This window comes from Zootoca vivipara, chromosome Z2, assembly GCF_965207765.1.
Source record: "Zootoca vivipara chromosome Z2, rZooViv2.hap1.1, whole genome shotgun sequence".
NCBI lineage: Eukaryota > Metazoa > Chordata > Lepidosauria > Squamata > Lacertidae > Zootoca > Zootoca vivipara.
The window spans coordinates 36010593-36036423 of NC_142585.1; the positions used below are offsets into that span (position 1 = coordinate 36010593).

General features: G+C 45.4%; 2 protein-coding genes across 9 annotated transcripts in view; one reads left to right on the forward strand and one right to left on the reverse strand.

Moving 5' to 3' along the window:
* Positions 1 to 5902, reverse strand: part of AK8 (adenylate kinase 8) — a 106702-nt gene extending 100800 nt beyond the window's left edge. Inside the window, exons 1-2 of one of the 5 annotated variants that reach the window (XM_088664761.1) lie at positions 2974 to 3121; positions 162 to 314 (exon numbers count right to left, since the gene is read on the reverse strand). In XM_088664761.1, coding sequence (XP_088520887.1) covers positions 162 to 314; positions 2974 to 3057 — 237 coding nt within the window. In that variant the 5' untranslated portion in view covers positions 3058 to 3121. Of the gene's footprint in view, positions 1 to 161; positions 315 to 2973; positions 3184 to 5036 lie in introns of those variants that run through there. The other 4 variants (XM_088664762.1, XM_088664763.1, XM_035102200.3 and 1 more) reach the window with 4 other exon arrangements.
* A 21-nt stretch (positions 5903 to 5923) lies between these two features.
* On the forward strand, positions 5924 to 25003 carry SPACA9 (sperm acrosome associated 9). 4 transcript variants are annotated; one of them, XM_035102201.3, is made up of 5 exons: positions 5929 to 6185; positions 12536 to 12691; positions 18101 to 18303; positions 21086 to 21233; positions 22547 to 22614. In XM_035102201.3, exons 2-5 carry the CDS (start codon positions 12548 to 12550, stop codon positions 22553 to 22555), a joined length of 504 nt encoding a protein of 167 aa, XP_034958092.2. In that variant the 5' UTR covers positions 5929 to 6185; positions 12536 to 12547; the 3' UTR covers positions 22556 to 22614. The 4 variants fall into 4 exon arrangements, with proteins under 4 accessions (XP_088520890.1, XP_034958092.2, XP_088520893.1 ...); XM_088664767.1 differs by lacking the exon at positions 5929 to 6185 and adding an exon at positions 6189 to 6291 and having other exon boundaries at positions 22547 to 25003; XM_088664764.1 differs by lacking the exon at positions 22547 to 22614 and having other exon boundaries at positions 5924 to 6185; positions 21086 to 22507.
* Positions 25004 to 25831: the final 828 nt, after the last annotated feature.

The window sequence follows — 25831 nt, forward strand, 5'->3', positions numbered from 1 at the left end:
TGCAGCCAATATTACTACTGGTATTTATTAGACATTAAACATTTCTTACACAAAAGTCTCTAAGCAACTTTTGGAGTTTAAACATAAAACATATTATAAGATTAAAACATTCCTTTTAAAAAGAACACATATAATTCACGAGAACATACAAAAGAACCTACTCCTCCAAACAGCTGTGGTATATAGAAAATCCATCTCTCTCTCCAGGCTCTCTGTTCAGTTGAGAGGAAATCTAGAGTGTTTGTCCCTGGCAGTGGGTCATCAGGACAGAATAGGTGCTGCTTTACCACCCACCTCACTATCCAGCAGTCTCCCTGCATGAATTGACAAAGGTGGTCTCAAAAGCAGTGTTGACAGGGCTTTTTTTTCCAGCTGGAACTCACCAGAATTCAGTTCTGGCACCTCTCAGGTGCACAACGTTACCATTATAAGAGAGCAAGGAAGGTGTTCGTGGCACCTCTTTTTCTAGAAAAATAGCACTGGTTGCTGATAACTCCCAGTCTTTTGGTTCTAGAATTCAATATCCTTGTCCAAGGCTATTAAATTGGGGGTGGAGGTTCAGGGCTTCAGGGCAGCCGTTACAACTATGTTGTTGTTTAGTCATTTAGTCGTGTCCGACTCTTCGTGACCCCATGGACCAGAGCACGCCAGGCACTCCTGTCTTCCACTGCCTCCCGCAGTTTGGTCAGACTCATGTTGGTGGCTTCGAGAACGCTAGGACTGTTCCAATATGTCATTGGCCCATTCACACTCTGGATCTGGTTTTCTTGACTGGGCAGGAAAAGGGTGGATTGGATTTAGATACCGCTAGTAAGTGCCTGCTCCTTATTCATTCTCATCACCAAGGCTATGCCTGCAACTGTGGCTGATAGCCAGCAGAGGCCACTGTGGGCCTTGCCAAATTAGCCACAACTCTGCAGGTCACCCTGCTGTTCCCTCTGCTTGGATTCAGTAGCCTGAAGAAGGAAGGAACAAGAGGGGAAACAGTAGGGTTGTCATATTTCAAACAGTGAAAATCCGGACAGAAAAGCTGTTGAGCTTTTCTGGGGAAATTTGTTGGCAAAGATGGCACTGCAAGCATATAACCTAATGTCATTGCCCCTCAGTTTAAGGTTGCATTCTCTCCACATTCACCCAGTCACTTTAATCTCCCTCTCTTGAAAGTTGGTTACAATTTCCAAACAAAATTAAGAGAGTAAGGCAGTTGGGTGGGGAGCTGCTATTTTATTTTATTTTTTGCATTTTATTTTCTACTATTAAAACCACCAGGTTGCCAATAAAACCAGGATCATTGGTTATCATCCTGAGATCAAGCCTGTAAACTTGGAAAGGAAGAGAGAATAAATGGGGAACTTCTGGCCTTCCAGATGTTACTGGACTCTCTCCTACCATTCCTAACTATCAGCCATGCTGGTTGGGGCTGATGGGAGTTGGAGTGCAATAATATATGGAGAATCCACAGTTCCTCAGTCCTGATCTAAGAGGCGGCATTCCCAAATGAAGGGCTTCTTCCATCTATTGTGTGCTACTTCTTCGCTCAGGAATGGGGACCTGTAGCCTTCCAAATATTGTCAGACTACAACTCCTATCATCCCTGAACATCAGCCATATTGAGTGGGATTGATGGGAGTTGGGAGAAAAATATGGAGGGCTACAGGTTTCCCAGCACTGGATCATAACTGCCCTGATGCTCCAGTTCATTAGCCGAAGTTCATTATCCTTTCTTCTTATTGTGGCTGGGAGCCACAAGTTAACAGTAGATCACATCCTTCTGCTTTATATATAGGCAGCAATCGTTTTAGGCATGTCCAAATGATGAGTGATTACCAACATGTGAGTCTTTTTGGACCTGGAAGAGGAAAGAACAGGGACAGGGTGGCGCTGTGGTCTAAACCACTGAGCCTCTTGGGCTTGCTGATCAGAAGGTTGGCGGTTTGAATCCCCGCGATGGGCTGAGCTCCTGTTGCTCTGTCCCAGCTCCTGCCAACCTAACAGTTCGAAAGTACGACAGTGCAAGTAGATAAATAGGCACCACTGCGGCGGGAAGGTAAGCTGTGTTTCTGTGCACTCTGGCATTCGTCAAGGTCCTCCGTGTGCCAGCAGTGGTTTAGTCATGCTGGCCACATGACCCGGAAAACTGTCTGTGGACAAACACAGGCTCCCTTGGCCTGAAAGCGAGATGAGCGCCACAACCCCACAGTCGCCTTTGACTGGATTTAACCGTCCGGGGGTCCTTTACTTTTACCTTTTTATGTGCACTCCACTGACATGTGTTGGGGCTAGGAATGGAACCACTGTGAGAAATGGCCATTGCCTGTACAATAATTTATTATATATTGAATATTTTGATGAATTATATTTCTCGTAACTTTTTGGTATTTTATGGATATTATAGGCAGATCCGCACAATATATTTACAACTTATTTCTCCCCTCCCAAAGAATCCTGGAAATTGTACTTTATTAAGGGTAGCTGGACATGTAGCTCTGTGAAGAGAAAACTACACTTCCCAAGATCCTTTGTGGGTGCAGCTTATAACAATCACATCGCCACCTTCAGGCTTATACAGTAATACTTTTTCAATAAAATAAAAATGAAAGAGCAAATCACCAGCGCTCAGTCTGACCTATAAATGCAGGGTGGACATACTGTATACCCTATGCTAATCTAGCAACTGCATTTCCCCAGAGCAGGAATGGGGGAAATGAAATACAACTCCCATCATCCCTCACCATTACCAATCCCAGCTGGGGCTGATGGTAGCTGGAGTCCAGCATATACTGCGCGCCCCACCTTTGCCCTAGAGCATGCTGGGAACTGTAGTCTAATAGGCTCCCTCTCCCTCGGTGGTTGCCGGGAATTATCGAACTCTCACATATCCCGTCCCGCTCGGACAACTCCCTTGTAAGTTTTATATTCTGCGGGCCGCTTATTCACTTCAAGCCGCCTGCGCCAAGCATTTCATTCCATCACCTGCATAATTTGGTGGAGGCGGTGTTTCTCCGCGTAGAGCCCCATCTGCGGAGGAATATGTATAGGTCTCCTAGTGGCGTCCATAGCTGCCCTAGCAACAGCTCGTCGCTAAAGGAAAAAGGTCACTAGAGAGTGACGAAACCCATGGGCGTCAGATTTGGCATCACCCCCTCATAGATCTAGGCTTGCTAGTTCCTCCAAAGGCAGTGTATGTCATCAGATAGCGACGGAGCTAGCTTCTCCATCACACTCCCTGCACCTTTAAAGGGACAGTAACGGCTAACTTGTTACAGGATTGAGATAAAATCGGGCCATTTACCTCACAGTGTGAAAAGGACTACACATGACATTTCAGCTACTCACTAAGACGCAAATATAGATATATAGATATGCGCGCGCAATATGTATCGTTCTTTTAGGATAACTAAAGCATCACTAACGAAGAAAAAATGCACACACAAAAAAACCGGAAAAGGGAAGGGCACATATCTGCATATGTTAATTTATTAGTATAAATGCAAATTTAGAAATAAATACTAAATCATAGGATTGTAGAGTTGGAAGGGATCCTGAGGATCATTCTAGTCTAATCTGCTGCAATGCAGGAATGTGCAGCTGCCCCATTCAGGGATCGAACCTGCAACTTTGGAGTTAACACCGCCATGCTCTAACCAACTGAGCTATCGAGTGGTGTTTATGGAAGAAGAAATATCTCAAAATAATAAGAAAGACCATGTCGAGGTGACTTTGTGCCTGCTGGGTGAGGTGTTTAAGTACTCCTTTTGTTTGTGGGTAACTTCAAAGGCACTTTTGTTCTCACGGATATCTATAAATGTTTTTATTAGGTAGCCTCAGTGGCTAGAACTGCTTTATACCAACTGCAGCTGGTTTCAACAGCTACGGCCATTCCTGGACCACGAAAGCCTTGCCACAGTTGTTCATGCATTCGAGACTGGATTACTCTGATGTACTCTATGTGATGCTTCTCTCGCACTTGCCCCAGAAGTTGCAGTTGGTACAGAATGCTGCAGCATGATTGCTGACAGGAGTGAGGCCAGCGCTCAGAGAGCAGCACTAGTTGCTGATTTCCTACCAGGCCAAGGTGTTACTAGTCTATATATATAAAAATGTAAAAATCGTGAAATCCCATTTGCCACTTTTCTCCGTAACCGCTTGACCGATCGTCCTGAAATTTTGACACAACGATCCAGGCCACTCCTAGAGCGTTGTTGGGGGCAAAAATCCCTCAAATCGCACACCTGCCCAGGTACACACCTGCTTTTCCACCAAGTCAAACAGCGCCCTCAAGTGGCGTAGTACCCTCCTCCACCCCCTCCCTTCCTGTGAAATCTAAGCCACACCCACAAACCAAATGACATCATCATCAACCAAGCAACTGGAAATCCCCCCAAGGCAGCCATTAGGCCTTTGTTTAATGTAGGCCCCTGACAGGCCCAGGGGGGGGGACCCACAACAACACACTTGGGGGCATGGCAAGGGGTTTTTACTTTACCATTTAGCACCACTAACCCTCCCCCCCCAAAAAAAAACCACCAAAAAACCAACATTGCCAAGTGGAGGTCGGGGTGGGAGGGGGGGAGGAGCCCAAATAGATTTAGCATAGAATCATAGAGTTGGAAGAGACCACAAGGGCCATCCAGTCCAACCCCCTGCCAACCAGGAAACACCATCAAAGCATTCTTGTCATATGGCTGTCAGGCCTCTGCTTAAAGACCTCCAAAGAAGGAGACTCCACCACACTCCTTGGTAGCAAATTCCACTGTCGAACAGCTCTTACTGTCAGGAAGTTCTTCCTAATGTTTAGGTGGAATCTTCTTTCTTGAAGTTTGAATCCATTGCCCCGTGTCCGCTTTCTCTGGAGCAGCAGAAAACAATCTTTCTCCCTCCTCCATATGACATCCTTTCATATACCGGTATTTGAACATGGCTATCACCCCTTAACCTTCTCTTCTCCAGGCTAAACATACCCAGCTCCCTAAGCCATTCCTCATAAGGCTTCGTACCTCATAAGCAGGTACTTCTGATCCCCATTTTATACTCACAGCAATCCTTTGAGGCAGGTCAGGCTTGAGAGGTTTTGATCAAGGTCATATATGAGTTTTGTGATAGAGTGGGTCTCTGGTCCTGGCAAGCCCCATCCGTACTATACATTTAAAGCAGTATCAAAGGCGGAATTGATGTCCAGGGGAAACGAAGGGTGGCACTTTGCCTTTAAAAAGCTCAATAAATTTTTAGGGGGTTTCCTTGAAAAAAAGCTCAACAACCTTTGGGGTGTCCTGGCTTTTTACTTTTTGAAATATGGCAACCCTAATTATACTACTTAAAACAGCCATGGCTTCTCCCTCCCCTGATTGTTCAACAATTATGGAAATTTAACAAATCTTTATTCTGCATTATTAATTATTATACACTTTAGGAGAGGAACCCCAAAGCAGTCTAATGATTACAATAATGTTCCATGGCCACACAAAGATGGGGAACGTGGAGGGGGGGGGGAGAATGGAATATCCAGGAAGCAGGCATGGCTAGCTGGCACCTAGGGCACGAGCCCTTTCGCTATCACTTTTTGTAATTTTGTAATTTCACAATACCTTCCTGCAACAGACTAAAGAAATCTCACATGGTGAGCGGGGCGGGGAAGAAGAGGTTCCCGGTCGCTTGTCCCCACAGGTAGACTACGTCTGAGCGTGGAGGCTCCACTGGGAGCGCGGCGCTTCCTCCAAATCCTATCTCCTTGCACTCCAAAGTATCTCCAGAAAAAGCAGTCGACCCCTACCCCCACCCCAACTATAGAGGTAGGTCGGGTGAGACTGGGATGGGATGGCCCTGGACAGGGTGGTGTGCCGGCTGCGTCAGCAGAGCCTCCCGCAGCCACGTGCACACGCGTACACACACTCCCCGGTTGCCCGGGGTGACGCGTCTAACAATTGCTCCGACCGCTTGCCTCCAGCAAGGAGCCGGCGAGTGCCAACAACAGCCAGCGGCCGCGGCGGAGGCGGCTTCGGGACATGCACAATAGGGGAAAGGAGCGGAGGGAGGAGGAAGCCAGAAGCTGCGGTCGGAGAGACAAGTTAATGACATTCCTGCCTCCGACCTACCTCACAGGGTTCTTGGGAAGGCTGCGGAGTTGACGCGCGCGCTTTGCGCTGAGAACGTTCTAAAACGGCGTTTGAACGGGAAAGGGGCCGGAGGTCAGTGTCAGAGCGACGTCGTGACAGAATGTCTCAGGTTCAACCACCAGCATCTCCCCTGCCGGGCTGATGGGAGTTGCAGTCCAAAACATCCGGAGGGCACCAGGTTAGGGAAGCCTGATCTAAGGCACACAAACACACAGGCCCATCTCTCTGGGAAGAACTGCAAAGCCCAGAAGGGCACCCCGCTGGTGTAACTCAGTTTGTTCAGTTGGTCTCCAGTTCTCAAACTTTTGTGTGCTAGAAGAGAACTGTAAATCAAAACAGGTTAAACAACAAAAGGTTCCTGGGAATCCTGGGAATGCCGAAAAGGCTGTCCTGTATGTCGCTGCTCTGGGGTGACATTTAGTCTGTGTCTGCTAGGGCTAGGTAACTCTGCTGGGTCCCTGAACCAGGTATATCTCTGTCATTCAATACCTCCTGGTGCAGGAACAAAGCAGATTTGCTTGCTCTAAGAGGTGGGTGTCTGTTGTGTCTCTGTACAAGTCACTGCTCTGGGCTGGCCTTCAAATTAGGGGCAGGAGATGTTCAAAACAGCAACTTATTTTTTTTGGTTTTACTGTTTTAACTTTTATTGTCATTTTTTCATAACAGAAGGGTTGCAGATATAAGTGAATGCAAAATGCAGCAAATATGATGGTAAAAATAATTAAGGATACTGAAGAATGGGAGGGAAAAACAACAGAGTGTGCAGTGCAACATAGAACAACTATTGCATGTAGAGGGAAGAAGAAGAGTCAATTTAGTTCTCAGTAAATTTAGTTCTCTGCATGTTTACCTTTAAAACAGGGAGTTCTGTTTTACATCAGTGTTCAGTTTCTGACCTGCCTACATTGAAGGAGTTGATATGCAACCCTGGCCCTTGTGCCAAGTTTATATTCCCTACACACACACACCCATCCTGAAGAATGGGAAGTTTTTCTTGCCCTGTGTCACCAGATACCTACCTACTTACCTGCCTGCCTACCTACACACATGCACAAGCCCTCTCCACCATCCACTTGGAGGGGGCCAGCGAAACCTGGAGACTCCAGGTCAGACCCAAAGTTCTGGCAAAGTTCTGCCCCCCCCGCCACAATCCCAGCTTAGAAATGTGCATGAACCATGCTAGAAAAGCCACCACCACTTCTAGAATCCTGTCTCCCCCAATACGTGCAAGCAAGCAAAGGTTAACATCAGCTGCAGGGGCCCCTCATTCCAACATCCATCAAGCTAGCCTTTGCGTTTAATGACCAGGAGGAAATCTGAAGTCACTTGGGCCACTGTTTTATGCTAGCCAAGAGGAGGCTTCTGTCCCCTCGGTCTTTTCATGGCATCACAGTTGATGCATTGCCGCATTATGTTTACAATCGACTCACTAGGGTTTATGGCACCTGATTGTCAGTCAGTCTTCTGGACTGAAGGTCTGTTTCTGCTGTATCATTACAACCATATTGACTTACTGTTTGGGGATCAGGGGCTGAAGAGTTAGATTGTGATATATCTTTCCCACTCTCCCTTTAAACACACATACACACACATCTTGCAACTGGGCCCTTCTATGGCAAGATAGCTTCAGATGCCCGCAAATGGATAAGCACCAATTGAACCACCCGGGAAGTCATTAGGGTTAAGATCAAGCTTCTCCATCAAATGAGAAGATGGGTAGGATATGAAGCAAACACAAACATATTAAGTATTTTAGAAGATTGGAATTTGCTGACTGTATATTCAGATAGTTACAGGAGGTAACCTGGCATGTGGGGGAAAGGGGGGGAAACCTATTCCACACTTTATCATTTCGGTCACACTCTAGCATGACCAACAGTCAAAACTCAGGATGGGGCTGTTTGTTATCCTTATTTGTTGTTATACTTCCACCCCACTTTTCCACCAAGAAGTTCAGCAGTGTACACAGTTCTCTCCCTTTTATCCTCACAACAATCATGCAAGATTTATTTTTTATATGCCACCCATCTGCCTGGGGTGCCCCAGCCACTCTAGGCGGCTTCCAGAAAAATATAAAAACACAGTAAATATTAAATACTTCCCTATACAGAGCTGCCTTCAGATGTATTCTAAAAGACGTAGTTGTTTATCTCTTTGATATCTGATGGGAGGGTGTTCCACAGGGCGGGTGCCACTACCGAGAAGGCCCTCTGCCTTGTTCCCTATAGCTTCGCTTCTCACAGTGAAGGAACCGCCAGAAGGCCCTCTGCACTGGACCTCAGTGTCCGGGCAGAACGATGGGGGTGGAGACTCTCCAGGTATACTGAACCAAGGCCATTTAGGGCTTTACAGGTCAGCACCAACACTTTGAATTGTGTTTGGAAATGTACTGACTCCATTTTGGAAACCTATTTTGTATTTTGTAACTAAGTATTATTACCTGCATACCACTTTGAAATATTTGCTGCCTGCATTGAAATGTAAGTAAACCTTTTTTTTTTATACTAAAACATGTGGTTCAATCTTAGCAATGGGGACAGAGGGAAGGAAGCTCAGTAAACCAAAAATAAACATGGAAAATAGGTGTAAACTGGAGTATAAACTGGAGTCGTCTGGCCCCAGTCTTGCATTTAGGTCTCCCATAAGTAGGACCTTTGCCTCTGGGTGGTCTGAGAGCTGTGACCCGATGTAGGTTTCCACGCTTAGCCACATTTTCTGTGTCGGAATTTTTGCTGGATGGAGGGATGTAGGCATTTATAATTAGTAATTTACTTCCTCCCCATGATAGAAGTACAGCCATGGCTAAGTGTTCAAGGGGAGGAAGCTCCTTACATGTAGCCTTAAGGCATAGCGAGATCAGGATGCATAACCCTCCTTTCATTCTTCCTGATCCTCTGCCTGGGGCTGCATTTAGTACATGTGAGTAAAAGCCCTCCAGCTCTATGTTTTCTGTTGTCTATGTCTCTTGGAGGGCAATAATATTTAAATTTTGTCGATAAAAAGGGATGTCTGTAGAATGGGAAAGACATCTAGCCCATCCAGCCATGTTCCAAGAGAGTATATTTAGAGTATTGGTTGAGTCTCGTGATTTTTTTGGGGGGGGGGGTGGTCTCTGAGAGGATCCACCGATGGTTCTTCAGGGTAGGGGATTCTGCTGGGCTTCGGGGAGGCTGTGTCAGGTCGTGAGTTTCACCGGCCTTGGGTGCCTTGGGCAACTGGGCGGAGTCTTACTGCTGTCAGCAGTTGATGGTCCTTTAATTGTTCGATTAAGGGAAGGTTTAACAGCGGAAGGGGTAAATGCCCTTTTTTGGCAGCCTGCCATGCTCCCTAATAGGGGGCTAAGATTGGCTTTAGCGTTGCTGGGGACTGATCTCTGTCAGTTTTCTTTCCACAGGCTTTTTAAGGTTGCCATGCTTTGTGTCAGCTGGCTGCCCTTTGTTTTGGTGGTATCCTTGTATGGGGAACTGCCCGGGAGTTCAGAGATTTCAGATGGCAAAAATAAGGTACAGTACTCACGTTGGAGATCATGGGAGCCTTGTTTTTCGATGCCTCCTCCTGAGGATGTAGTAGCTGACTGGGACCTAATTCCTCCTCGTCGAGATATCTCATTTTATCCCAGAAGTCTGGTGAGGTCTCCATGGGGGTGGTTTTCCTTTTAAGGGGGTTTATGCTTCTCTCCCTTATTTGTTGTGCTTTCATCATTGAGGGCAGGTTTATCTCGGCCTTTATTTGGCGTTTTTTTGGGGGCGACTGTCTGCTATGTTAAGCTCCAGAGTAGAGCTTGGTGTCTTCATGCAGGTCTTCCCCCGCCAGTCTGGATCTTAAAGTTTCTAGTCTATTATTTCTGCTTGAATTGGGGGCGGGAATGACCAGAATTTGCTTATTAGGATGTTTTCTTCTGCAGAGAAATTGGCCCGTCCCTCGCTCTCAGGGCATTGTGGATCGGGTGGAGGTATGCCTTCCCCCTTTAGATTTGGAGTCTCATGTTTACGATGCTCATGCCAGCCCTTTGGGGGGCTGAGATTCTCCATTTTGGGCTTTTCCTGGTCCTCCTCTGCTAACGGCTTGGCACGCTTGGTGTCTGAAAGGAGGGTCAAAGGTATCCTGTTTTCAAAAAAATCTTAGAATTGCTATCCCTTTCTTTAGGGACAGGTGCTTTGATCTATAAACTAGTTTGGCCAAATCTTGATCCCGAAAGGTGATCATTGCCCTTACCAAGTAACCGTCGTGGTGCAGGTACTCAACAGAGACTATGTCAGATGGCTTCACTACTCCTGGCAGCACCTCATTCAAAATGTTCAGGAAGTGCATTATACGTTCAATATGCGAGTGGAAACCCCTTGGCTTTGGGTAATTGGCAAAGACAAGTTTTTGTGGGATTAGTGTCAGCTTCCAGTCTTCTTTCTGAGATGAGGTCTGCCCTTCCTGTGGTGTTTCATACTCAACGTTATGGGCCACGACCACTTTAGAACCCATGGTTTGGATGGAGTTCTTTCCCAGGGCTCTGGGTTGTTACTTCTGTCGCTATATTGAGTTCAGCGCTTTGCAGCGGGGGTTCCTTCTCCGACTGGGTGGTTACCCTAATAGGTCCCTGTTTGTCTTTCGCTTTGCTGACTCATCGGCGAGATTTGTTTGGGCCAGGTGTAGTGGATGATGGAAGTAGGTTGTAGAGTTTCTGCCATTTTTTTTGCTAGTACGGTGAGTTATCTTCGGTTTCCTTAGTGTTTTGATATTTTTGCTTTTCTTTTTCCTTACTGCCAATTTTCTTCCTTGTGGTTTCTTGCTAGTTGCTGGGTGGTTCATGTCTGCTGGTGTAGGTAAAGATGGGTTGTTCATTGTCACAGTACTGCTTGACTTTGTTGTTGTTCTCTCTTGAAATGTGAAATTTTCCACTAAGGTCAGAAGTAACCCGTTTGTTATTGTGATATATATATTTTTATGTTGGAAATATCCGTACATAAGAGGTGGAGCTGGTCCTGTAGATAGCTGTCACACTCCTTTGTTTGAGAACATTTGGAAGCAACTTGTTGGCCTTGTGTGTCCTCCGTAGGTGGCCTCTGCGTTGTTGTATCATTCAGGCTTGCCATAAAGGATCTTTCTGCCAGAATCAGTTCTTGGGCCAGGCTGGTTGTGTTGTTGGTGTTTCCGAGGTCTTGACGGAGCCCTTTAAGATGGATTGACCAGCCTATGACATTAGAGGGGAGGGGAACCACCTCGTCTTAAAATTTGCTCGTTAGTCTCCTGCTTTTGAAGAAAGTACTGCGTTATTTTGCTCTGCCTCCTTCGGCTTTCTGGGGAGCTGGTTAACAAGTCTGGCTTTATTCCCAGATCTTGGCAGTTGTTTCTGGTGAGTGCCATGCTGATTGGATTGTCTGACGGTGATTTGCAGGAGTCAGTTAGCTTCAAGTGTAACAGCCTTGGATTTGCGCGTCAGTACCGTCCCACAGGCAGTTAATCATCAACAGTTGATAGAAATTTAAAAAATTAGGCTGTTTCTCTTCATTTGTTTGGTGGCTAGAGACTTTGAGCTTTAAGCTTTAAGCTTGGCTCGACCTTGCATTTGACACTGGTTGGCAGAATGCTCAGCCCCGCCCAGCTTCTTGCAGCTTCTTACAGCCTTGCAGTAGAGCTGTGGAATAGGTAGAAAATCGGTGTAATTAGGACCGCAAGTAAAGCTAATAAAGGCTAAAAGGTTTAGTTAAAAAGGCTAAAAGGTTAAAATAATTTTTAAAAGGTGAAAATAAGAGCTGGGGGTTGGGTGCAGAGCAGAACTTGCCTTGCATTTGGTCTTGGAGCTCAAAACCCTGCATCAGCTTCGGCGGCCATCTTCCTGAAGTCCATCTAACAGCCTGTTTGTTTGTTTCATTTCTATATCACTGTATATTTTTAAGAAAAATCTCAAAGCGGTTTACAGAATATTAAAACACCAATAAAACAATCTGAGGAAATTAAAATTTAGAGTGTACAGTCAAAGCAACATAATTAAGAGAAAAACTAAAATACCTTAAAGATTTCAAAATAAAACATTACAAAGGAGGTCACCTACACAGAATACATATTTAACACAAAGTTAACAAAGAAAATCTTAAACATTTCAAAAGAAAACATTGCTAAGGAAAGTCAAATATAAAATGCACATTTAAAACAGCACAATTAGCAAGAGAATATAATATTATAAGCATGATACGGCTGTTAGGCAGGCACAAAAAGTTGGGGCCAAAGAATCCAATAGTTTGGGTTTGTTGTCAGGCATAGCAATGTCCTCTGGTCTCACCAGCAGGCTCTTTTTTAGTACAGCTGGTGAGTCTGGGCTCCATCCCCTAAGCCAGGTGGAAAGGGCCTTGCAGGGAGAGGCCCTCTTTACGACTCACAGCTAGGCGTAGAGATTGAACAAATGTCTCCTTGTTTCTTCCAAATCCTAGGAGCAGGGGAAAATGAATGAAATCAAGGAGAGCCTGCGGAACATCGAACAGACTTACAAGATCTTCCAGCAACAGCAGTTCACCTTCATTGCTGCGCTGGAACACACCCGAGAGAATGCCCACGACAAAATCAAGCCTGTGTCAAGCATCGGACAGGTATGGAGGTATTCCAGAACTACGGGATGAAGGAGAAATCCAGTTCAGGCCATAGCTCAGTGGTAAAGCATCTGCTTTGGTTACAGAAGGTCTCAGGTTCAATCTACCATGGCATCTCCAGGTATGGCTGGGAGAGATTCCTCTCCGAAACCTTGGAAAGTCGTTGCCAGTCAGTATAGACAACGATGTACCAAGGGCCTGACTCTGTTCCTTGGTGTTTAAAGGTGACTCTACTTAATGCATACTTTCCAGTGCAATTTTGGAAAACCCAAGTGCAGCCTCCCTTCAAAATCTGTGCTTCCCTGAATTGTGTGATGCAGGCCCAAAAATGTGCCAAGAAGTTATGAACATAACTAGGGTGAGGAGTGCATAAATTTGCAATATATAATATATATAAAAGTGCAATATTATATATATATATGTGTGTGTGTGTGTGTGTGTGTGTGTGTGTGTGTGTGTGCACGTGCGCATGCAAAATACATCACATTAGAGGAAATGCATATATTTAGACAAAATTGCATATATATTAGGATAAATTTGCACTAAAGTGCTTATGAATTTTCATGAGGACTTAAAAAAATAATCGCAAGCTGATGGGGAGAATTGAAACAGATATACTGAAATGGACAGATTCGCCCATCCTAGTTTTTTTCTCTTCCCCCTGAAACATTTATATTTTTGTTTTTATCTATTAATCTTTATTAAATTATTAAATTTTAAAAAACATAAAAAGAAAAAAATTACAGCTGTCAAAACAAAAAAACAATAAATCAAGACTTCCATAGTGTATACCATATCTAAAACATATCCATTATGGATATTTGAGTGCAAAATAAATTACAAGGTTTTAACATAAAGATTCAAACATTGTTTGCTTTTTTATTTAATTGTGTAAGAAGGAAAGGAGAGCCTATGTCAAATAAACCTTCCTACCGGTATATATCTTTATTGGATATTTTTTTTGGGGGGGAGACTCATACAAACATAAAATAAAGACCTGAACCAATGGACCCAAATTACAAAATAGGAGATTTAAACTAAACATTGGGAAGAACTTTGTGGTGGTAAGGGTTGTGGAACAGACTCACTTGGGAGTTGGTGAATTCTCCTTCCTTGGAGGTTTTTAAGCAGAGGTTGGATGGCCATCTGTCATGGATGCTTTAGTTCAGATTCCTGCATTGCAGGGGATTGAACTAGATGAAACTTGGGGGTCCTTTCCAACTCTACAATTCTGATTCTAGGAACAAACATAGTATGCTAACTAAAACAAAACATAGACTGGGTGTCTACCGACAAACTCTAGCATTACAATCATTGGTAGGCAAACTGAGGCCCTGGGGGCCTGATCCGGCCCAATCGCCTTCTCAATCCGGCCCGCGGACGGTCCGGGAATCAGCGTGTTTTTACATGAGTAGAATGTGTCCTTTTATTTAAAATGCATCTCTGGGTTAGTTGTGCCTGCCTGGTGTTTTTTCATGAGTAGATGTGTGGTTTTATTTAAAATGCATTTCTGGGGTATAGGAATTCATTCATTTTTATTTTTTAAAATACACTATAGTCCACCGCCCCCACCCCCCCCAAGGTCCGAGGCCCACGGCTGAAAAAGTTTGCTGACCCCTGATTACAATGAAAGCAAGAGAGTTGGAAACAGTTTCACATCTTCACTGAAAATTATAAACCCTATGTGCTGTTTTCTTCTCAACAACCGTAGTTTTCAAACCAGCAACCTACAGTAGTGTTTGGGAACCATATCCAGCAACATAGATTTTGGGTTCACCTATCCGTGAGTGCAATTAATAAATCCTTTGTCCCATTGAAAGGAATGCGGCTAATCCATCATAACCATCTCTTTTTCACAGATGATTGAGGACATACTGTCCATTTGCTGCTCCTTGGTAAATCTGGAATCCATATATTATAGCAACAGCCTTTTCCCATCTCCCTCTCCTTCTCCCTCCCTCCCCCCCCCACTCTCTGACACACACACACACACCACTTTCCCTGACCCCACAGTGTGCATCCCCATGGTGTAACTATAACTTTGGAAACTGCCTATTAAAAATAATGGCTATGTGTCAAAAGTGGAATGATGAATGAAGACCCTGCCTCTCCCTCCTTGGGGGGACACACAGATTCTTTCTGAGTTGTACTAACGTGGAAAAATGTGTCAGCTCTTAAGTGATCAGTCTTGGAATATTTCTCTTTTAAAAATAAATAAATAAAACAACCTCATTTTTCACGCTTCCAGTTCGCAATAACATTTAGACCTGGGGAAGGGGAGTCACATAATAAGCATTCCACTTGAGCAACATGCTTTTTTTTAAAAGCAGGCTGATCTCTTGCTAGTCGTTTCAAAGTTATCCCTTTCCCAAGGGAAGCCTTTACAATGTTTACAGAGTAGTCTTTTTAAAAAAGAAAAAGAGGAAAGTGCTACAGAGCCCTTATTATATTTGTGATAATCTGCTTATTTACAAATGTACAGTTAAGGCAGAAGTGCAGAAACAATTGGACAGGAGGTACCAAACAACAGCATATTGTTACCTCCACCCCAACCAAATCCAAATATTTGTTTCTTTCTGGGTCGCCATGTATTTTTGTCCCCTCCTACCTGTTCAAATCCATTTTTTTCTTCCCCTTCTAACTCTCCATGTATACTTACACTCCAGATGTCCAGAACTTGGAAAGGTAATTTTTTTGAAAAGCAAGTACAGTAGTTCTTGTTCAGGTGTGGCATGTCCAAACAGGAACTAATTTCTGTTCATCTTCATCCCTCTGCAAAACAAGCAAGCTCAGTTCAAGTTCATCCAAATGATCTTCAGCAGAAAGAAGGAAAAATGATATTCATCTGATCTGGCAAAGTATTAAATATACTTAAGACTAAGAAAAAATCAAAAGACACACATACAGTGGAATGTGAATGGCTTATTTCCCTCAAAAATTATTATAATTTTAAGTTAAAGGCTGAATGAGTCTAAGGAGTGGTCTGTCTAGCTCCACACAGACTGCCAGCAGCCCTCCAGGGTTTCAGACAGTCACCCTCTCTCAGCCCTACCTGGAGATGCAAGGGATTGATCCTTTGCTCTGCCGGTTCATGTCATTTGCAGCAGAGGCTGAATTAATCAGGGATATTAGAAGCTGCCTTTTCATATTTTTGGTCCATCTCGTTCAGTATTGCCTACAATGACTGGCAGTGGCTCTCTAGGGTTCCCAGCCCTACCTGGAGACGCCAGAGATTGAACCCAGGACCTTCTGCATGCAAAGCAGGTGAGCCACAGCCCTTCCCCATAGGACACCAGGTTGCAGAAGACTGGCCTAACATGTAATACATATGTATTTAAGTCACAGGTAGCCAAAGTGGCGCCATCCAAATGTTATTGACTACATTCCCATCAGCCCCACCCACCCACCCCACGCAGCATGTTCAGTGATCAGGGAGCTAGCCCTGAACGTGGATGATGGGAATTGTAGTCCAACAACATCTGGGGACCCAGGGTTGGGGAAAGTCTGCCTTAAAGTGCTCCTTCTCTCTGTCCTTTAACCTAACACACACACACACACACACGCCTACTAAGCAGGGCTGTCGTAATAAGGTTCCCCAAGATAAATAAGGTACTTCAGACAAGCACTTTGTAGTACCTGTAGTAGTAAAGCACAGGTGTGAGGAATCAGCTAAAGATTCTTTAACAACCAGGAATGGTCAAAGGTTCAAGCATCTGGCTTCCACCTTTTGGGAAGGAACGGGCATCCTCAGAGACCCTCCAGCAAGTAACATGCACAGTTATTTTGATCTATTCCTTCCATTAGGGAATATACGTGGCAACAGCTTTCCATCTTGGCGGTGTGGCCGAGCTCAAAATCTGGTGGGGCCACTTAAAAAGGAAGCAGGAGGGGAGTTCACTCAGACCTGCCTGGGCAACCTTGGCCCTTTTCTGCTGAGTCTGCCATCCCGGGACTCAATTAAGCAGAGCCACTGCGAGTGGCTTCTGTTGCGCGGTGAGCTTGCCTGTCCACTAATGGCTGACCCGAGACTGCCAAGCAGCCAATTGAGGATACAGATTTGCAGCAGGTGACTGGCCTGAACCGGATTGAAGCCAGCAACCTCTGTACCCCATTATCTTTTCCCTGCAACAACCCCCCCCACCCCACCCTGTTTGCATTCTCTTGCGTGGAAAAGGCAAAGTAACAAAAAGAATATAAGCACAAGAGGTGACAGTATTTGTCTCCAAACGATTGTCAGGACTAGGAAATAACTCCTTTTTGCAGGTTCAATGTCGTAGTTCCCAGTAGTTGTCCTGGATTTAGGTAGAACTGTATAACTCTCTTTTATTGTGTGGGGGGGTTTTTGAGGATCATTTCATCCAAGGCACCTAGATTATTTTGCTTATTTAAAAGCATTTATATACAGTTTAGGAACATAGGAAGCTGACATACTGAATCAGACCTATTGGCCCATCTAGCTCAGTACTGTCTACACTGACTGGCAGCAGCTCTCTGGGGTTTCAGGCAGGAGTCTCTCCCAGACCTACCTAGAGATGCTGAGGATTGAACCAGGGGCTTTCTGCATGGCAAAGCAGATGTTCTGTCACTGAGCTACAGTCCTTTCCCCAAAGCTTAGTTCAAAAATCTCTAAGTAATGCACAGTCTAATATAGATACAGTATTTCATTCAAACACAAACTAAAACCAGAAAAAACTGCAAGCTTCTTTGGAGAGACAAAGGATCTCTGGGTGCAACCATCACGCATACAGTGGAAGAGAAGGCTGGGTTAGGCCACATCCAAACAAGGAAGGAGATGAATCACACAAACTTTGGCTGTGTGTTCCAGGAACGTTTTCCAAAGCCCATTAGGACAGGGCTATTTAACTCAGGCCTGGAGGCCAGGTGTGCCCCCCAAGACCCCTTTATATGCCCCTTGGAACCCTCCCCAGAGTATACTCCCCCATATCCCTGCTTTGCATTCTTTTTGAATGCTTTTGCCAGGCCATAAAAGCATCCTTTTACTCTGAACCTGAGCCTCTTGGCTACCTAACCTCACACTCAATTAAGACTACATAGAACCTTTATTCTCAATAATGATGGAACTCACAGGTGGAGAATACCTTTCTTCTCTATATATCTTTATTATTTGTAAAGGGAATATTTGTATAAGTGAAAATTTTACTACCCCTTTGGAGTTGCGCAGTGTCTTTGTTCTTTTGTCCTTGCAGGCTGTGATGATTTATGGTTTTATACTTTTGACTTTGTTTTCTTTCTGTTTTCTTAACTTTGCACTTGTTTCTTCTGTTAACATTTTTTTTAAAAAAAGAGCTGCTGATTCTGAAATACATATAGACTTCCACCATGCTAGCTCCGGCCCTGTCCTTGCCAGTTGGTATAACTCGCCCTCCTTCCCCCTTGTGTGTCTGGCAGGTGCAGACCTACACGGACCATTACTGCAACAACACCACTGACAAACGGATCCTGCTCCTGTTCCTCAGCATCTGTAGCGACTTGAACAAACTCTGCCAACGGCTGGAATCCCTACACCCTGGTAACAGTGTCACCAATGCCCTCTTGGACAAGTGCAAAACGTTGGTGAGCCACAGCAATGACCTCAGTGGGATCAGAGCCAAGTAGGTATTTATTTGTAGAGCTTGGGCTGGCTGGGGCTGGTGGGAACTGTCACCCAAAACATCTGGAGGGAGCCAGGTTGGCTAATGCCATCATAGCAACATAGGAAATTGCCATATGTCTTGTTGTTCATCTGAAAACAAAGCAACATTCCAGCCCCCATTATTTTAAATAGCAACATAAAAAGCTGCTATAAACCAAGTCAGACCCACTGATCCATCTAGCTCAGCATCATCTACACCAGGCATCCCCAAACTGCGGCCCTCCAGATGTTTTGGCCTACAACTCCCATGAACCCTAGCTAACAGGACCAGTAGTTGGGGAAGATGGGAATTGTAGTCCAAAACATCTGGAGGGCCGGAGTTTGGGGATGCCTGGTATACACTGACAGGCAGTGGCACCCCACAATTTTGGGCAGGAAACATTCCCAGCCCAGGAGGAGGGTGAGGAGTGTTCAAATGACACACCTACACACTGCAGCCGACACACAGTTTGGAAAGCTCTGGTCTACACTGACCACCAGACTAGTCTCCAGGGTTTCAGAAGGGATGCCTCCCCCAGCCCTAGCTGGAAATGTCGGTGAGGATTGAACCTGGGACTTCCTACATGCAGAACAGATGCTTTACCATTGAGCTACAGGCTTTCCCCCATAATTAAATAAGATTCCGGTGCTCCCGGTTTTAAATAAAAGGATCATGTAAATAAGTTGTCTGCCGAGTCAGATCATTGTTCTATTTAGCGCAGTCTGCAATGACTGGCTAGGGACCCAGGTGGCGCTGTGGTTAAACCACTGAGCCTAGGGCTTGCTGATCAGAAGGTCAGCGGTTCGAATCCCTGTGACGGGGTGAGCTCCCATTGCTTGGTCCCAGCTCCTGCCAACCTAGCAGTTCGAAAGCACGTAAAAATGCAAGTAGATAAATAGGAACCGCTATAGCGGGAAGGTAAATGGCGTTTCCATGTGCTGCTCTGGTTTGCCAGAAGCGTCTTTGTCATGCTGGCCACATGACCTGGAAGCTATACGCCGGCTCCCTCGGCCAATAATGCGAGATGAGCGCGCAATCCCAGAGTCAGTCACGACTGGACCTAAAGGTCAGGGGTCCCTTTACCTTTTTACCTGCAATGACTGGCTGAAGCAACTTCAGCTTTTCAGGCAGAGATCTCTCCCACCTCTACCTGGAGACACCAGGAATTAAACCTGTGAACCTCTGCCTGTAACTGCACTGCAGCCCTCCCCCATTATATAAGAACATAGGAAGCTGCCTTACATTGAATCAGACCATTGGGGTCTATCTAGCTCAGTACTGTCTATACCAGCATCTTTTAACCTTGGGTCCCGGGTGATGTTGGACTAAAACTCCCATCATCCCTGACCATTTGGTCATGCTAGCTAGGAATGATGAGAGGTATAGTCCAACAACATCTGGGAACCCAAGGTTGAGAAAGGCTGCTCTATACTGACTGGCAGTGGCTGTGCAGTGTTCCATATAAGCAGCTCTCCCACGACTTCCTGAAGAGCTTTACTCAGAGATCTAACTTTGAGGCACATGGAGGAAGGAGCTTATCACACAGAAGGGGCCCGGCTTGTCAATCCAAGTTGTCAACCAGTTGTCAATCCAAGGAGGAAGGCATACAAATAGTTGAAGAGGGAGGATTGTTCTGTAACCGCCAGAAAATTCAAAAGTGCAGGATCCCTTCATGCATGATCCCCTTCTAAGATAATCATCTTGTAAAATAAATGATGATGATGCAGGATGCAGGATGCATTCCAACAGTAGTCAGTGCAGATTTCCAGGTTTTCTGTGCATGAACACGGGCAAATGATTTTGAGTGCTTCAATATCTTATTTTGGAGTGACTTAAGTTTTGTTTTTCTTGACATTCCATTGTACATAACAGAACTAGCACATCCTTCTCTTAAAACTGAAGCACCTTTTCCAGTGCTCGTAAATGCTCAGCTTTTAGGACAACTCCTTGGTGTCCTCCCAGTGCATCTTATCCAGAGGGACCCTAGGAGACCATCCTCTGTAGCTGACTCACCTCCTTTCACTCTGATTGGGCTTCAGTCAGCAGCACAAAGAGGCTTTTTATCAGTGCCTGAAAAGTTCGCCTTTTATGCTGATTGGATAGCTCTAGAATGCTGAAGACAAGGACCCTGTTGCAGAAAGAGTAATGGGTTTCAGGGCCACTCATGACCAGGGCTGATGAGGATGGAGGGGAAGCCAGTACAAGGAGGTCAGAAGGTGACCCGGGGCCTGACTATATTGCATATATTTTTGTCTTGGTTTTATCATTTGTGCATTGTTTCTGACATCCATTGTAAAACTGCTTGCAAAGCTGTGCTTGTGAACCAAGCATTAATTTCTGACTCTATATGAACATTCACTTCTGTGCTTTGACAGTAGGACAACACAGACTCATCTTAAAGCATTTGGGAGTGGTAAAACAAACAAACATTTAAAGCATTTGGTTAATTCAGCCGAGGTTGCGTGGGTGCTTCTATTATTGATATTAACTGTTGGGGTCTTAATAAATATAATATCCATGTGCCAGCTGAGAACATTATTAGCACAAACATGAGATCACAAATTTATTTTTATATCCCATGTAAAGATTGTTAGCCACTCTGCCCTTGCTGGAGGCTGTACAAATCAAAAATCAAAAAAACCACCAGGGCCCAAATCTGCTCCCAGTGGCCCTGCCCACGACCCCAAACCACTGAACTGCCATTGACTGTACCAATGCCTTTTTGGCCTTCTCCTCCCCGCCACCCCCAAATGTCCAACAGGTACCCTCACGATGTTGTGAACCACCTCAGCTGCGATGAAGCCCGGAACCATTACGGCGGTGTGGTGAGCCTCATTCCCATCGTCCTCGACTGCATGAAGGAGTGGGTGGCTCACACTGAGAAGCTCCCACGGAACATGCTACACAGTGTGAGTGCCCGGAAGGCCGCCGTCTACAACCAGGCAGAGCTGCCCATTCGCCGTGTGGGCGACCGCGACCACTTAGGCCGGCCCGCTTTCAACACCGAGGGCACTCAGACCTACATTAGCTTGACAGAAAAGGCCAGGGAGAGGGAGGACAGGAGGGTTAAGCTAAAGCAACTGGGTGGCCTAGGCAGGGCCATACGGAAGTTTCTCGACGGGCCCTGGAGACCGCCTGGCAAACATGCATTTTAAAAAAGAGAGAGAGAGTAAAGACCAAAAAAAAGAAAAAGAAAGCAGCCTGCTTGCTTAGCATCCGGCGATTAAAACGGTCTCCCTATATTTGCTTCAGTTATGCCCTTTCCTGAGAGGGAAAAGAGAGAGATAAGATCATGCTTGTCGCTACCAAAGCAGATATATCTTATCCCTTTCTTGGAGCAGAATACCCTGAGATGAAGATACTTAGTCTACTCAACAGTGTTCGAGTAATCCCAGCTTTAGAGCAGACTAGGCCTACAGAATTAATGGCCTACTGTGGTCAAATTTTGGCCAGCACCAAATACCGGTGTTGTGTCCGCCAGGCACTTAATGATACCTCAAGTTGTGGGGAGGCAGGGGAAGGTTTAGTGGGGCACCATACCAGGGCACAGGGTTTTGGTTCACCTTGACAGCTGCCCCTCTTCTGCACTGCTTATAGGCTTGAGTGTTACATGTCTGCCCAGTGTGAACCTCTGGCCAAATCATGATTCTAACATGGGTTACTTATTTAGCTGGGGAAAGAGGTGATAAAACAACCAGAGAAAGGAGGATCCACCCACACAGACATTTTTGAGAGGGTGGAAATACCCTTAAAAAGGAACAAAAAAAACTTGTACACCCACTTAGAGCTCACTACTACCTGGAACCAGTTAAACCAGGATACAATGAGTTTCTGGAAGCACTGAATTTGGTTGAGTAAAGCTTTTTGACACACAGAAGGAAAAGCACAAGGCAGGAGAGGATTTTTTTTTAGTACTTAAATAAGATTCCAGGTCACCTCAGGAGACTTGGACCACTTTTCAAGGCAGAATTGCACTTTAAAAATTTTTTTTAAGCACCTCTGGAAAAGTGAGGACTTCTCACAGAAACATAAAAAAGAGGGGGGGAAACACATTTCCAGCATGCCAGGCTCTCTCTACATCTTGCAAACTCACACCAACTTCTGCCAGGGGTGGGGTAGGGAGTATCCTTTGTTTTCAAAAAAATGGAGCATTATAACATTAGATCTTGTCAGTACAACTCAACTCCTTTTGTCTGATTGTTTTTCTTTCCCCTCCTCGCAGGATCCTTAGCTCCCGTTTTTTTGCCTCTTGCCGGAAGATGCTTCTGAATAAAGCTGTTTCCCCTGCAAGTGCAGCTCGTTGCTAGAATTATAGAGGTGTTTTCGTGATCAAATTACTAAAGGAAAATTATGCTGAGCCCGGGGATGGGGGGTGGTAGAGAAGGGACAGGCAAACCTGAATCCCAGACCCAGGACTACCATGATCCTCATTTTAAACCTATAAATCTACGACGTGGTACCCCCACTTTAAATTACTATGACTTTTTTTCTTCATCTCCCCAAGGTACACATTGGAAATCTAGGTCCGAATCCAGTTCCTAGATTCTTCCCAGACATCCTCCCTCTACTTCTTTTTGACTGTCCCATTTGGAGATTTCAGACAGGGCAAAGGAATTATTAAACTGTGGAACTCCTTCCCACAAGAGGCAGTGATGGCTATCAATTTTGATGGCTTAAAAAAAAAAGAATAGATAAGGTCATGGAGAACAAGCATATCATGACTATTAGATTTGTGCTGCTGCCTCCACTGTATATCAGTTGCTGGGGGTGACAAGTGGCAAGAATGCTCTTGTGTTCAGTTCTTACTTGCTGGCTTCCCACTGGAGCATCCGATTCGCCTTTGTGTAAACAAGATGTTGGACTAGATGAGTTGCTGGCCTGATGCAGCAGCCGGGCCCTTCTAACATTCTCTATTATTCAATAACCTTTTCAGAATACTGCATGACTTTAAACTTCCTAGCCTGGGATAGTCTGAGCAGAAAGGTGGGCTTAAAAGCTGCAATAATAGTGGGAGAATGGTAGAAACGAATCCCAGTTCTCTGCAGCGGAGACTGGCCCATTAGGGTGAATGGGGCACTGCCCCACCAACATCAATCTGCCCTCAGCCACTCCCCACCTGTCTTCTTTGTTTGCAACCAGTTCAGGGGGGTGGCACTTCCTGTCAGCTTTCTCCTCCTCAGTCTGTGTGCTGCTCTTGTAAAACTCAGCTAAGGGAAGATGGGGAGAGAGGTAGCATTAGCTGGCTCTGCTTGTCATTGGCTCTGGCGCCACCTACTGTTGGGCTCCCTGCCTCCTGCCCTACCAGTCCCAATGAGCACCAGTCACCACTGGTCTCTCTGATGTCAGATGAGTTCTAATTTTCTTTTAAAAATAGAAAAGAAGAGGAAGATAAGATAGCTATCACTTTCCACCAACACCTTTGTAGTAAGGTAGCAAGTTAAAATGCACCGTGGGGTTTGAGTTTCTACTCTGCATTCAGGAAGTAAAATAAATGAATAATTGAGCCCTTTCAACCTGCATCCCCAACTCTTTCGGCATAAAATGTTTATTATTTATGGTGGTGTTTATAGACCTACCAAAGCATTCTTGCTTAGCACTAGAAAGCGCTGGAAGGTAATTTATTTTTCTCTTTTTCTATCTTGCTGGCTTCCTTTCTCTGATATAATACATATTTAATCATTTTGATCCAGGTAGGGAAACATCCCTCCTTGAATATTAAATCAGCAGTGAACCATAAAAGTTATTTTTCCAAGTGCCAAATTTCTTCTGTATTTATTAAGGCAAACCTCCCAGCCTCCATCCCAGCCAATGATTTATGCAAGGAGTCCAACATATTCCTATCAAGTCATTCACACACCCCAACGTATAGAGTAGTGCTAGTACCCTTTTATGGCTTCAATAGCACACAGAACATTGTGCATTGGCATCCATCTGTCTCAAGAGAATGGAGTATGCCTCCAGGGATGACATCAAACCATTGCATAAGCAGCACCAAAGTGACCTCCCCAGGACAGAGTATGTAAGGTGGTCCTGGGCTGCCCAGGTGATAGGAATCCCCCTTCGGCCTTGTTGGTGTGGTCCAAAGGAAAGCAGAGCAATACGTTTTGCACCAGCTTGGCTGTAGGAGTTGCCAGGCCATCCAACCGTCTTAGGGACTCCACTCCAGATATGTGTAGTGTTTACTCCTTAGCCTTTTCTGCTTCTGAATACATGCTGCAAGGCAGCAAAGGTTTAGGACCAGTTTTCCTTCTTCTAGATGGGCTACCTTCCCAGGTTGTCAAGCCTCACCTGCCCCTCACTTTCCTCTACAACACATGCAGAAACCCCCTTCTTGATCATTGGACCCACTATTGATCTCATCCGCTCAATAGGCTGGAGCCTGTCTTCTCATGCAGGGAAGTCCTTAACCTACTGAGGGTTTGAGACCCACCAGCTACCCTTACCTGGTTTAGCCAGCCTGTGTCAAAGCCATTTCGTGGGGTGTGGCCGCTGTCACATGCTGGCAGCCTCAAGGAGCAACAGATGAGAGCTGAGTGCAGGATGGGAAGCAAGGTGGACAAATTACTGCAGAAGAAGCATAATGTGTCCCCCCACCAGGGGTCCTACCCTTCCTCTAACACCCCTTATTGCCTGTATTTATTTCAAATCCCTTATTAAAGTAAGGCTAATCTTGACAAGAGACTGTTTCGAGCATACATGAGTGAAAAATGGGAAATCTGCACTTTGCTACATGTAAAGTTACGTGCACGCACACACACACACACAAAGGTTATTGAGTTAAAAACCCATAATTATTGAGAGGTAGGGTGAAGGAGGATTAACCTGGAATCTGGAAACCACAGGAGGGGAAGAGTGCTCTCGTTCTTGCGGGGTTTGGATGGGCCATTGGCCTGACCCAGCAAGGCTTCTATGTTATTCACTAGAAGCCACCTGCAGAATCTCTTAACAGCCACTCCCCTCCTAGGTACAAATTCCTTAGCAGTTTACAAAACCCCAGGTTACAAAATTAAGATTTTATACACAAACCCATACCCAAAAGAACTGCTGGCCATCTGCCTTTTGCCCCAACTGCCCAACAGACAACTTGCGTCTCTGGGTTGGTGTTTATTGGATCAATACTTGGCAATCAGTAGCTGATCCCTACTAGACAGGTACATAAAAGCTGGGATTCGCATGAGACGTTGCTTCACTGGGAGCGGCCGCCGAGACCACATAACACCAGTACATTGGCTCCCAGTACGTTTCCGAGCACAATTCAGTGTTGGTGCTGACCTCTAAAGCCCTAAACGCCCTTGGTCCAATATACCTGAAGGAGCGTCTCCACCCCCATTGTTCTACCTGGACACTGAGGTCCAGCGCCAAGGCCCTTCTGGCAGTTCCCTCGCTAAAAGAAGTCAAGTTACAGGGAACCAGGCAGAGGGCCTTCTCGGTAGTGGTACCCACCCTGTGGAATGCCCTCCCACCAGAGGTCAAAGAGAACAACAATTACCAGACCTTTAGAAGGCAT

Excerpts from the sequence above, each read along its gene's own strand:
- SPACA9 (XM_088664764.1), top strand. The coding sequence starts at position 12,548 with ATGAATGAAATCAAGGAGAGCCTGCGGAACATCGAACAGACTTACAAG. Across the intron at positions 12,692-18,100 it reads CTGTGTCAAGCATCGGACAG|GTGCAGACCTACACGGACCA; the intron begins GTATGGAGGTAT and ends TGTGTCTGGCAG. Across the intron at positions 18,304-21,085 it reads CTCAGTGGGATCAGAGCCAA|GTACCCTCACGATGTTGTGA; the intron begins GTAGGTATTTAT and ends AATGTCCAACAG.